This window comes from Ceratotherium simum, chromosome 37, assembly GCF_057802395.1.
Source record: "Ceratotherium simum simum isolate JZ-2026a chromosome 37, ASM5780239v1, whole genome shotgun sequence".
NCBI classification, from domain to species: Eukaryota; Metazoa; Chordata; class Mammalia; order Perissodactyla; family Rhinocerotidae; genus Ceratotherium; species Ceratotherium simum.
The window spans coordinates 27,763,034-27,775,996 of record NC_141936.1 but is presented as its reverse complement, the minus strand read 5'-3'; the positions used below and the strand labels follow the sequence as shown (position 1 = coordinate 27,775,996).

General features: G+C 36.7%; 1 protein-coding gene across 2 annotated transcripts in view; it reads left to right on the top strand.

The window, feature by feature from the left end:
• CPS1 (carbamoyl-phosphate synthase 1) overlaps window positions 1–12,963 on the top strand; it is a 129,556-nt gene that overhangs the window by 65,262 nt on the left and 51,331 nt on the right. For both annotated transcript variants that reach the window (XM_004427511.3, XM_087424881.1), the window contains 2 exons: window positions 724–900; window positions 4,454–4,572. In XM_004427511.3, coding sequence (XP_004427568.1) covers window positions 724–900; window positions 4,454–4,572 — 296 coding nt within the window. The remainder of the gene's footprint in view (window positions 1–723; window positions 901–4,453; window positions 4,573–12,963) is intronic.

Sequence of the window (12,963 nt, the reverse complement as noted above, 5' to 3'; positions counted from 1 at the left end):
TTATTCCATAGAAAGTTTCAAAGACAGTGTTTATCCACTGAAAATAACTGGGTTGGCTTCAAGGTCAATTTAATTTTAGTTCTGACTGGTAACTTGTCCAAACTAGAAACCATATGGTTTTTCTAATTGATTAGTGTACAATCAGCTGCAAAGATTGCGGGAAGACACATTGCATTTGTCGTGGGGAATTTAGTCTCCGCCTACCTTCAAAATTTGAACCTGTCGGTATTTGTTATGAGTCTCAAGGTTCTATTAATATTAATGCTTAGCTATAAAGGAAGCCAACCTGTCTTGGATACTGACTGTTACCCATTTAGAAATAGTCTGTTTTCGTGGTTTCTCTTCACTTGCTTTCTATTCTAAAGGACTTCGGCACAAAAGGAAGATCTTAGTAAGGAAGAGTCCATATGCTCTGGCCACAGATTCCTTATCTTAATGCTGTGGTCCAGAGCAGGTCCAGGTGATTCTACTCAACACTTTCAGCAAATACAGCTAAATTCCCAGCGTGGTAAAAGACTAACCCAATGTTGGAGACTCATTATACATAAACCACGGAGAAAAGGAGAGGAAGAAAAATAACGGCACCTAAATTTGAGTGGTATTCTTCTGATAGATGTCTTGTTTTTAAGTCCTTTCTGAAAAGTATTCCATTCCTAGTTCTGTTACAAACTAAAAATATGTAAGCTCTTTCTTTAACTAGGAGCTCTTAAACGTGTGTTACAGGTCATGGCTATCGGTCGCACCTTTGAGGAGTGTTTCCAGAAGGCCTTACGGATGTGTCACCCGTCCATAGATGGTTTCACTTCCCGTCTCCCAATGAACAAGGAATGGCCATCCAGCCTAGATCTCAGGAGAGAGCTGGCCGACGCATCCAGCACTCGCATCTATGCCATTGCCAAGGTAATATGTGACAAGGGGCCCAGAGCTACTATTTTTTTCAGAATACAGTCAGCTGGACTTTAAAGTAAAACTGAATTACAAAATGGTCTTGAATTCAGAGATTTGTGGAAAGTTTTTAAGGCTCTTCAATAGTATTAACCTGGAGACTTCTGTGGATTTCATCAGCTTATTCTATAGTTAATGAAAAATGACCATTTTTTATTTGACTTTAAGTCTGGACACATTGCAGTTTTTAAGGATGATCACATAGATAAAATGTTCCTCCCCTTTGGTATATATAACGTCAATACTCTTAAGTAGATTTGCTTATATTGACTTGTCATTTCCATGACTCTCATTACTTGCTCCTTGAAAATGTATAAAATCATGTTTTAGAAAGGAAGATGCATAATATAGTATCATTTAGACTCTAAGACTCTAGAATAATCTTTAATTTTCTTCTTTTCTGTGTTTAAACAACAAGAACAGCAACAGACCATACAGAACTTCCATGATTATAGGCTTTTCTATGTAATTATTTTATTGGTCTTACTTTTAGAACAAACAAGCCTCACATTTCTCACTTCCACCCACTAATTCCCTTTTATGCAAATTAAATGTCATGTTAATCTCCTTTTGTGTTGACTATGCTTAGAGTTTTGAAGTTTCAACTCATCTGATGTTATAAAAGGTGAATTGGGCAGCTGGGATCTGTCTGGTCAGAAATCCCGGAATGGCTTTTCAACATTTAAGGAAGCTTAGTCATTAATCCTCCAACAGTACCAAACCACCCTGGAGCCTCAAAGCCCCGCTGACCATTTTGTGTGTGCATGTGGGATGAGTTGATGAAAATATGAATTTTATCTTTAAAGAGGGAATACGTCTTTGTAATTTGCCTTTGTTGCAACAGAAAAATGCTATCGGTGATTCTGAACTCACTGCAACTTTATGCCCATATGTTGAGAGTCTGGCAGAGAGGCAAAGGAGGAGAGGGAATGCTTCCTTCATTGCACATAATGTACACTCTCCTCCCCTTTATAGTTTCTAAATGCAGGATATTTAATTTCCATTGAAATTCTGGGAGGTACTAGTATCTTTTGACGGACATTTCTCAATGTTGAGTTTCCAGGTAATAGAGAATGGTAGTGGTGGATAGTACCGATGAGAGGTTATTCTAGAAAGCCACTTCACCTTCTTCATTGTTCCTGTTTCAGTCTTTTGTTTAAAAAGCAATCTATCACATTCAAGTGTGTGTGTGTGTATGTTTATATACATATAATTTTTTTCCAGACAAAAGGCAGGAAATGGATTTTTTCCGTAAGTCTAGTTATCGTGCTTCTGCCATTTTGAGGCGGATGAAAAAGGGAAGTATTTCCAAGTTGCCAGCAAGGCTGTAAAAGTCAAGCAAATCTCTCATTCCTTTTTAACAGATTTATGGAGGATGAGAATTCAGGGAAAACATGTGGAGGTTCTTTCTCGCACAGAGCACCCTATGTAGGATCAAGAAGTGCAGGTCTGAGGTATAAATGATTGTCTGCCAGAGTGCCCGGGGAAGGCACTGATTTCTGTTTGTCAGAGGTCATCATTACTCTTCATTTCCACAGCAACCAGGAGCTTAGTGCTTTTGACAGAGAGTGTAAGGACTGAGGAGGGCTGAAGGGGAAGAAGAATGAAGGCAGTGTGTAAATCTTCGCTGGCTTTCATGATTCTCAGAAAAGGGCAACTTGCTCTGAGGTGTGATTTTTCCAGCAGACTTATTTCAGGATGACTGGATCATCACCTCTTTTGATTTGGGGAGAACACAGGGCATTATTTTTGATCTGGAGAACATTAGAGTAGCCTCAAACTTGTTTGGGGTCATTATGAACTTCATTACAGCTGTGTGACGTGGCAGGGCTGCAATGCTTGAAGACAAAGTCCTGAAACTGGCAGGATCTTGCTTTCTTTCCAAACTGTGGATGTGACTAGTTGTCCTTCCTTGCAGTGAAATGGCTACAGGATTCTAGGTCCTCCATCAGCCACAGGGTGATTATCATGTGCGATTGTGTGAAAACTTCCTCTGGTCTGTCAAAAGAGTCGCTAACTTAAGGTTCTACCCCCCTCACAGTGCTGATGGCCAACAGCTAATTGTGCCTTTAATCACTTGGAAAATAAGGCAGAATATCAAGTCCTTGGGAACCTGTCTATGATTACAGGGAGAATGAAACAAAAGAAACATAAATTGATTATGAAATGAACATGCCTTTGAGTATTCCCATTGGATGTCATCTTGTTCTAGTCAACAGAATTATATGCTATATCTCAACACTTATAATCATGGTCTCTGATACTAGAAATAAGTAAAAGTTCTAAGAAAATTGGGCCAGCCCTGTGGCCTAGTGGTTAAGTGTGGCATGCTCCAGTTTGGCAGCCTGGGTTCAGTTCCCAGGCGCAGACCTACACCACTCATCAGCGGCCATGCTGTGGTGACAACGTATATACAAAATAGAGGAGGATGGGCACAGATGTTAGCTCAGGGTGAATCTTCCTCAGCAAAAAGAGGAAGACTGGCAACTGATGTTACCTCAGGGCAAATATTCCTTAGCGAAAAAAAAAAAAAAAAAAGTTTTAAGAAAATTAAGCTCCCTAGGTTGAAATGTAACAACAGAGTTACTAGTCACATATATTTCTCAATGGGATGTAAAAATATAGTATGCCATTCTAAAATATGTTGTTTTGGAATATTATCCGATTGTTATGTTTAATTGGGTATCAATATAGATCTAAAAATGGTAAAAAATAAGAATGGACATCTTTTGAAAATGGTGGTTTGGTTTTGAGAGTTTGTCTCTTCTTTCATTTGCTTTTTCTACTCAGCCTAATGACCTGTACTTATAATTTTACTTTTGAGAAATTGCTAAAGTAAGCTTGAGAAAAAGGCTGGGCTGTCTTTCAAAACTGAAGTTACTGCTACATCATTTTGGAATATATTAGGATTTTGTAAAATGCTTGTCTTAGCGCAAAAGTCATAGTAACTTATTCAAAATAATTTTTTGTTTGAAGTCTTCTGTGAGGAAATAGTCTGGAGAAATAACACCCAGCCAGATTTGATCCATAAATTTTCACTGACTAGTTTGTGTGATTGTGGAATGAAGTGATAAAAATATGCTATTTGCTCAAGGGTAATTATCCAAAATACAAGTCAAATGATCATTATAATGATTCTAGATTTTCTTACCAATTTGGCTTAACTCTTGTTTTAAGAGATTCTCCTTAATTCCAAAGAGATGTACCAAATTTGGGATGTAATTGCTAACAGTCAAATAAAGAGCCTGTTAGGGGGATTTTTCTGAGCACACACTGCTCTGATCAACTCATGGGACCTGCTCTGTATGCCATTGTGGATAGAGTTGACAGTATCTGCAGGTTTATCGGGAGAAACGTCAATGATATGATATCAGCTTCATGTTTCATATCTCAGTCTGTAGCCTCAGGCTCTCTGAATAACATGGCAAGGGATGGATGCTATGTTGTCAACCAAATAAGACAGTTATAAAATGTTTGCCCAAGACAGTCTCTCCTCTCCTTTTGGCAGGCCTTGGAAGACAACATATCTCTTGATGAGATTATGAAGCTCACATCCATTGACAAATGGTTCTTGTATAAGATGCGGGACATTTTAAACATGGAAAAGACGCTGAAAGGGCTCAACAGGTAAGCCAGTATTACTCTGATTTACTCCAGATATCTTCTTCACAGTTTTTGAATAGTCTTCCTTTTGCTCGTAAGCATTTGGCCAAAATTATTCTTCAATGAGGTAAATAGTGCCAAGGTTGAAAGCAGTAGCCATAGCCAGGAGAAATGGCAGTTTTAGATGTTTACCTTTTGAAAGGTTTATATTAATATTTTGAACTGTCTTCTACCCCCATCCTTGCCATCAAACACAGTGATGTTTTTGTTAGGTCTTTTGAATTTATGAGAATGGGTGTACGTTTGTGAATTCATGTACTATTTAATTACCAAACCTTACCTAGGTTTAAATTTATTAATCAATAACTGAGTGCTATTCCTGTTTTCTATACATTGTCTGAGTTATAAAGTCTGTTTTTGTTTTTTAATATCAACCTACATTGACATCAACCTACACTGCTGTATGTTGATGAGCAAGTGTATGCCTCTTGCATTCTACTGATGTTTTTAACACTGGGACTTCCTGTCCGGCGTACAAATCAGCCACCTTCACGTTTCTGTTAATAGGCTCTTTACCTCTCACTAATTTACATTTTTATCTCCTTCATGGCCAATTATTTTAAGATTTCATTTCATGTTCAGAATATTCAGATAATGTCAGTGCTTTAAAATCTACTTTTTAAATTTTTTGTGAGAAGACCATTTGTTGGGGTACCTCAGGTTTATGAAATCACAGAGAAGTTTTAAACACATATCTTTGATAAGAGAAGCATTTTTTACCAATTTAAGGAAGACAGTATAATCCTCTTTAGCTTCTCCCCTTTAAGAAAATACACTCTGAAATACACTACGGTTGAAGAGAAATCTCACCTACAAGCCCGGGCATATGTTTAGAGAGGGAAAAATTCTGTTTATATAAATTGTTCTCAAGTGATTTGAGAAAATCTAGAAAAATTAATCACTAAAAATGTTGTTGAGGACAGTGGAAGATCTCAAAGGCCTGATTTCTCAACTATTTAGCAACTGCAACATATAATTGGGTTGCTGTGTTTACCTAAGTAAGATACACACAAACTAGGCACTAAAAACACTTGCTTTTTTTCTGAGCAAAATGAAGTTCTTTTTCATCTATTCAACAATTGCCCCCAGAAAATGCTTGGTTTTGAAAACTGGGGATCCCAATATGCCAAAAATGAGACCAGCTCTAGTTGTGTATAATTCATTCTTTCTCGTGATCACACAAAATGAACGGTAGATAGCGAAGAAGTTAAGAATCGAGCATTATACATCCATCTTAGAATTTTGCTGACTTGAAGTTTCCTTTCTTGCTTTATGATTTCAGCAGAACTTCCACATTGAATTATAGTCTGTTCCACTATTTTCAGTTTCAGACAACTGATTTCAAATGCCTATGAAACTGCTCCAATTAAGCTGCATGAGGGTGCTAGAAACTTACTGTATGCCAATTGTAGCAGTGGAAGAGACCTGGGGTGAAATACAGCAGATGTTATTGTGATTTAAATTTCCACTTGATATACATTCTGATTTTTGGACAAATTCAATGTTTTAATTGAATAGTTTTTGCTACAACCAGAAGGCAGGTTGAGATTCTAGCTAAGCAGAAATAAGTGTATACTGATAATGATAAAGATCCCTGGAGGATTAGAATGAGTCACTGTTATAGATCACTTATCCTTTTGACTTCCACATCCTTTTGCATTTATTTGCTGATAATTTGACACTTTCGGTCTCCATTTTCTGGCATAAGTATATTTGTAAATAGAGATATTTTCTATTGTTCATAATGATCTACATTAAACACTTCTTAAATAAAGCTTTTAATAATTTAAAAGATTCTAAAAAATTATATTTACAATTATCTCTTGTTTCAAGAACTCAACAGATGATCCTTGGTGTTAGGAAACCTAAGCTCTCAGCTCATTATGATCTGAGTGATACTTTAATTCATTTTTGGGGGAGTGCCGTAGATGCACACATAGCAATTCAATAATGATTGTTATTTAGAGGTGTTAGATAAATAGAATAAGAATACATGGCCACTGAAGGCACCTGTCTCAATCATTCTGTGACAGCTAGAAGTCTGAAGTTGAGAGAATATGGCAGCTGATGGGATGTAAGTGTGTAGGACTTGAGTTTTCTTGTCCTGTTTTGATTATCTTCACCATGAGCCTGGTTTATAACGTCTTCTGCTTTTTCTCAGCCTCTAAGTATCCAGGGAGGCTTAGTCATCAAGGCGTATACTGCTCCGGCAGTAACAGTGGCTGTCTATTAACAGTTGGCATTATGTGGCTGAATTATATATTGCCAGGTTGGAGAAAGGTTACGAACATCAGTTCTTTTTCACTTGTGTTTATTTGTAGTTCACTTTGTTTAAAGATGTCAACTGCTCCAGTGTTGGAAAGGCTGGCTTCAGGGATAGGCCCAGGAAGAAGCTATTTATTTGGTGTGATTTGAGAGGACCCCCAGTTCTCTTGCCTCAACATGTCTCTGGTGCTAATGTCCTCAGCTCCCTTTGCACTTTTCTTATAGGTCCCTAAGAAAATAGGCAATGGGGATCTCGATTGGGAGAAAAGGAGAAACTTAAGGAGAGGATAAAATGTAGAATGCTAGATGTGGGTTAACTTTTACCTGGTTCCTTGTGCATTGGAAAGAGCACAGGCCGTGGAGTCCCTCAGACAGATGGGTGTGTGGTCCTTCCCACTGTGAATCGTGGGCGTGTTACCTCCCCCACCTCTAGCCTCACATTCTTCCTGCTAATGTCTACTTTATAGTTTTGTTGTGAAGCTTAAATGATGTAAGTGTAAAGGACTCCTAGCACATGATGAGTGCCCAAGAAGGTTTTCCTTCTTTCCCCCTGAAAATGAAAATGCTACTTGTTATAATGAAGAGTATTTTGTGATTTTAGATATATGCATTTGAAGACTTATTTTCAGAGTGGCAATTTGCATTTGCTTATATATTTTGCAGTGTATCATTTCTTAATTTTCCTTATGATGCATTGTCACTTATTTTAATATGAGACCTATTTTTTTAAAGGAAGCAATGATAGCTAGTGAAATCCTATTCTTATCAAAAGATCAATAGCACTCCATTATGCTAATGAACAAAAATTCCCACTCTACTGTTGTTAATCATGCTAAAATTCTTCGAAAATCCAATGAACACATTCCTGGTAGAGGATGAGAATATCACTCAAATTGATGGCCAGTCTTTGACTTATACTTACATACATGAAGTGAAGTCTAGAATTTGACTCCCAAATTGAATATACCCACATATGTAGTATATGTGTGAATGTCCACAGGCTGGAAAGGGGAAAACAAAATAACGATTGTAACAAGGTTGGCGTTATGGAAATAACTGATGGGTTTTCCATATCTGTGAGAAAGTGGAAATTATAGGAAGAAATCCCTTCCTTGAAGGGTGGAGATAAACGTGTATCATGCTGAGGATGATGTATGAAATCCCATCCTTCTTCAGGGTGATGAGACAAGTCAGACGGGTGTTAGAACAATCAACTCAGCATCCTGCCTCTGAGGGCTTGCTCCCACCAGAACTCAATTTTCGGTCTCCAATATATGAGCATAGTAATGGCAACCCTCGTGGGACTTCCAGAACAATATCCATTTTTACCAGCTTAGGTGAAAACCATTATTCAGACAGCTTCAGCAAAAAATTTCTCCTCTCCACTTGAGTTCAGTGACTTTCCCCTTTTCCTCTTAAATTCTTTATTGCTGCCCAAGGGCGTGCTAGAAAAGTTGACTGTTCTAGGCAGTTCCCCAAATTTATAAGCTGGTGTAGTGGCCTTTTTTTTTTTTTTTTTTTTTTTTTTTTAAAGATTTTATTTATTCAGTTTTTTTCCCCCCAAAGCCCCAGCAGACAGTTGTATGTCATAGGTTCACATCCTTCTAGTTGCTGTACGTGGGACTCGGCCTCACGTTGGACGGAGAAGTGGTGCCTCGGGGCGCTCCCGGGATCCGAACCCAGGCCGCCAGCATCAGAGCGCGCGCACTTAACCGCTAAGCCACGGAGCCGGCCCCTGGTGTAGTGGCCTTAATCGACCTACAGTGATAACATATTTTACAGTGGATTTCTTTAGGTTTTGAAAAGTTTCTCTTTACTCAACGTGATGCGAGTTGCAGGATTCCAGTGTAGGATTTCATGTACGATTCCAATGCCTGATATGCGTATGCACTGGGATTTAGATGTTTGATCTATTAACTTCACGTTACCAGATCACTTTGCAAGTTTAAGAAAAGTTGTCTGTCAGAATTTTTAGTGAAATTGCAATCTTTGCATAAATTCTATCCATTGCCCTTCACTACTGATCTATCTAGACTTTAGCATTTCTGTTTCTCCCACACTCACTCATCTTACCAACATCAAGTCTTTCATACATAATGCTCCTCCCATATAGCATTTCTATAAATACTCACTAGAAGAAAAATATGCTTATTTTGATCTATTAAAAATTACAAAAATCTCACCTGTAATCCTTTCCTCCATTAGTACACAGATTCAATTTTTGTCATGCAAATAAATCTGGCCTGGAGGGTGGAAGTGTAGGTACCATAAATCAAATAGATAAATATGTCAAATGTCTTCATCAACTAGGTTCTCCTGATATAGCTGATTTCCTAAAATAATAAAAAAATGGATTTAGAACTCTGTTAATACAGAGACTTGAATTTTGATTCAATCAAACAATTCTGAATGCCTTCCAAGGGTGAGATGAGAATCATCAAATTTGCTGACTACACATCAGGCACTGTTCTAAACACATTATTTCATTTGATTTTTACCACAACCTAAGGAAGTCAGTAATTATCTTGATTTTATAGATAGTAAACTGAAGCCCGGAGATATTTAGCAGCTTCCTTGATGTTATGTGCTGATAAATGACAGAATTTCATCAAACCTGAGCAGGACTCCAGAGTCTAAGATGTTTGATGTTTAACTACTCTGCTATATATGTGTTTGTATACGTATGTCCACACCCTTGTATATTCACGTATATGTATGTGGATACACACATATGTATATGCACATACATGTATACACACATGTATATGCATGTATGTATGTTTAGGGCATGGAAAGGTGAATTATATAACATCTGGAGGAAATAAGACTTATATAATAAGTATAGTAATATAGTCAATAAAGGGATGACAGTCCTGTGAACGCAGAACCAGCACATATGGTAAAAGTTTCAATGATATTAGTAATTAATAGACAAGCACAGGTACAAGGACCTTTTAGCTGTACCCATTTTCCTATAAGTAAGGAGGGAAGTCACCTGTGATAAGGCTTGTTTGTGAGCTGGAACTATTTCAGGACATTACACCCCAAACACTTTTATTTATAATATCAAGTTGGATTAGCAATTTTAGACTGAAAGACAATCATGATACTTAAAAATGAAACATGAACAGGCAAGAAAAAAATGTGACATTTCTAAATACTAGCTTTGATCATCTGCTTATCTTCTGCCTGTAACTCTTTATTTTTTTATTTCCTTACTTTGATTTTTGGGTTATTGGCTATTTCTGACTGACATATCTAGCTCAAGGATTTTATTATACCTGCCTAAATTGTACAGTTTTGCTCTTTCACTGGCTAAAACTAAGTTGAGTTAGGTTTTGAATCCTTCCTTCAAGTGATTAGCTTAAGGCAGACAGCCAGCCTCTGCTTGTGCTGTACCATGTCAAATCACCAAATGGAAGGTTTCCACCACTTGTGACTTTGTTCTTCCGCATTTCATTCAATTTGAGCAATTTTCTTGGAATGGTCCATTCTGCTCTCTGCTTCTTTTTGCACAATGCTGCTATTTACGTTAGTAACATTGTAGATGGCTGTTCAAAAGGAATCTGTTTTCATACACTTTAGATGTTCAAAAGTAGGGGATATGACCATTTTGATAGAGTTTATACCATATAAGTATAGGAAGCCAAGATTTGTGTCTATTTCTCTACTAATTGTTGATATAAACTTAATTCACTATGGATTAATGTGCAAACTATCCAGAAATTGCTTTTGTCCCACATTCTATAAGTTTCGTGGGATTTTTTTACTATTTTAATTCTGATAATATTAACATTCTCTTCCCCTTTCACTGCCAATTACTGCTATCGTCAATGCAGTAAAAAAAAGTAAAGTCCACTTTTGAAGGGCCTAATGTTCATCTGAATATCCTATGTTCGGTGTGGTAAACTGCGTCCGTTGGTGAGTGCTGACAGATCATAGGTGTGCCTGTTGCTCAGGAAAATCATCTAGGGTGAGCCCGGTGCGTTTTACTTGGGCATTCAAGTGCTAAATTGAGTTCCGTAAAGCTGGCTGTTTCCCTGCAGCCACAAACTTCTGGCAGATGTATTAATGCAGGTGTCACCTTAGCTGGAACTCTCCCTCCGAACGTCCTCTCCTACACATGTTAGTTTCTATTGACTTTTTATTTAACTTGCTCACGAGGCATGACAAAACCAGACAGGAACATTTTGTGCTTATATTTGATTGAAGGTTTCGGGGGGAAAGGGTCACCTAAAAGTTGTTAAAACTTAGATATAAGAAAGAGAAGGGTTAGTACTTGACTTTTGATGATAATTTATACTTTCTGGTAGAAAAAAATTAACAATGAACAACTTTAGCCTTAAAATGTATTAAATATAGAAGTAATATAGGGAAAGAAAAATATGTTTTCTTATATATAATATATATAGCATATAATCATGTGTTATAATTTTTATGATACTTTACCATGATATATGTTTGTGATACCAATTATTGTTTTCCCCACTCTAGTCTGTGGACATTCACATATACACAAAGTATGTGGGTATTTATTATTTTGAATGTAGAATGGGAATGGAGGTGGTTGGACACATCAGTGGAATGCATTGATTTGAATTGCAGAAAATGGGTCATGTCCTCTGACCTCACTACCAACTCACACTCTGTTTCTAAGTCTCAGTTTCACCCTAGTTAAAACAACCAAAAAACAAAAACCTCCTTTCTTCCTTCATTAGGCAGCCATGCAGCTAGATGAATATATAATATATTGTGTGTGAAGTAATGAACTCTAGAGGAAATAATTCAATCAGTTAGTACATATTACCATTCTATGGTTTTAGTCTTCATACCTTAAACCACTTATCTAATAAACCTTTCCATGAATACTAAAAATTGGAGCTTACATAAAAAGATATTTTTTCTCTGTAAAAGAGGAGTATTACTGTGGGAATTTCCATGCCTCTGTGAACTAATGCCAAAAACACATTTTATTTTTTAATTTGTTTCTGTGTTCCATGTGATAAGATAGTATATTTTAGGTGATATCATAGATTTGATAGGCTTACATTAAATTTTTTAGCTAATGATTTATTGAATCAGGTATAATGTAAAATTTTACATCAAATATTTAGTGTTCTGAGAACTCTCATAGAATTTATTATTTAAATAGTGTTTTCATAGTTTTGACAAATAATTGTGCATTTTGAAAGTGTGAGAGAGTACTTATGATTCTGATATGAGCAATATGAGTATTTTACTTAAAATGTTTCAGAGTGATATTCAGATCACTCATAAAATGAATTTTATATTACATATTTTCTGTATATTGATTATTATATGTTCAATAGTTCCAAATGCCTTAAGTTGATTTAAAATGACATATACTCAGAATTTGTATGTATGTTTCTATTAATAGACAATAATTAATAGATTATCCCTATGTCAGTGTCTCTGATATCAGCATGATGAGTCATGTGTTTACTTGATGGTATTTCTCTTTATTAGGAGCTCTTAAACCAAATGGTATTTGTTCGTGTATTCAGTCATTAATTTTTATAGGGTACCTACTATGTGCAAGGCATCATACCAGCTCCAATGTCATTTGTGGATGAATAGTTGTTAGTCATTATCCTGCCTTCAGTAGGTTTGTAATCTATATATATATATATACACACACACACACACATAACCATACACAAGACAGGATGCTTTTAATGGACATACCAGGCAGAAACACAAAGCCATGAAAGTTGAATGGCAGTTAAAAACAAAAACTCTAAGACCTTTGCATATGTGATCTCATATAAGTCTCAATTTGAGCTCCTAGAATGTATCCCTACCCCATATTTTATAGAAGAAACAACGGCTCATAACATCTAAGAAACCTTTCCAAAGTCTCACAGGTAGTACATATGGAGCCAAGATTTGAGTTTAGGCCTTTCAGCATCTAAGGACAGCTTTCTTTCCTTCAATATCCCAATGTCATGGAGCCCAGGGAAGAGAGAATGTAAAACAAAATAAACAAGATAGGAAGACACTTGCAACAATATCGCATGGTTTAAGGAGAGCAGAGGGAGAGAATTGAGCAAGTCCACCAAATTTGATGAT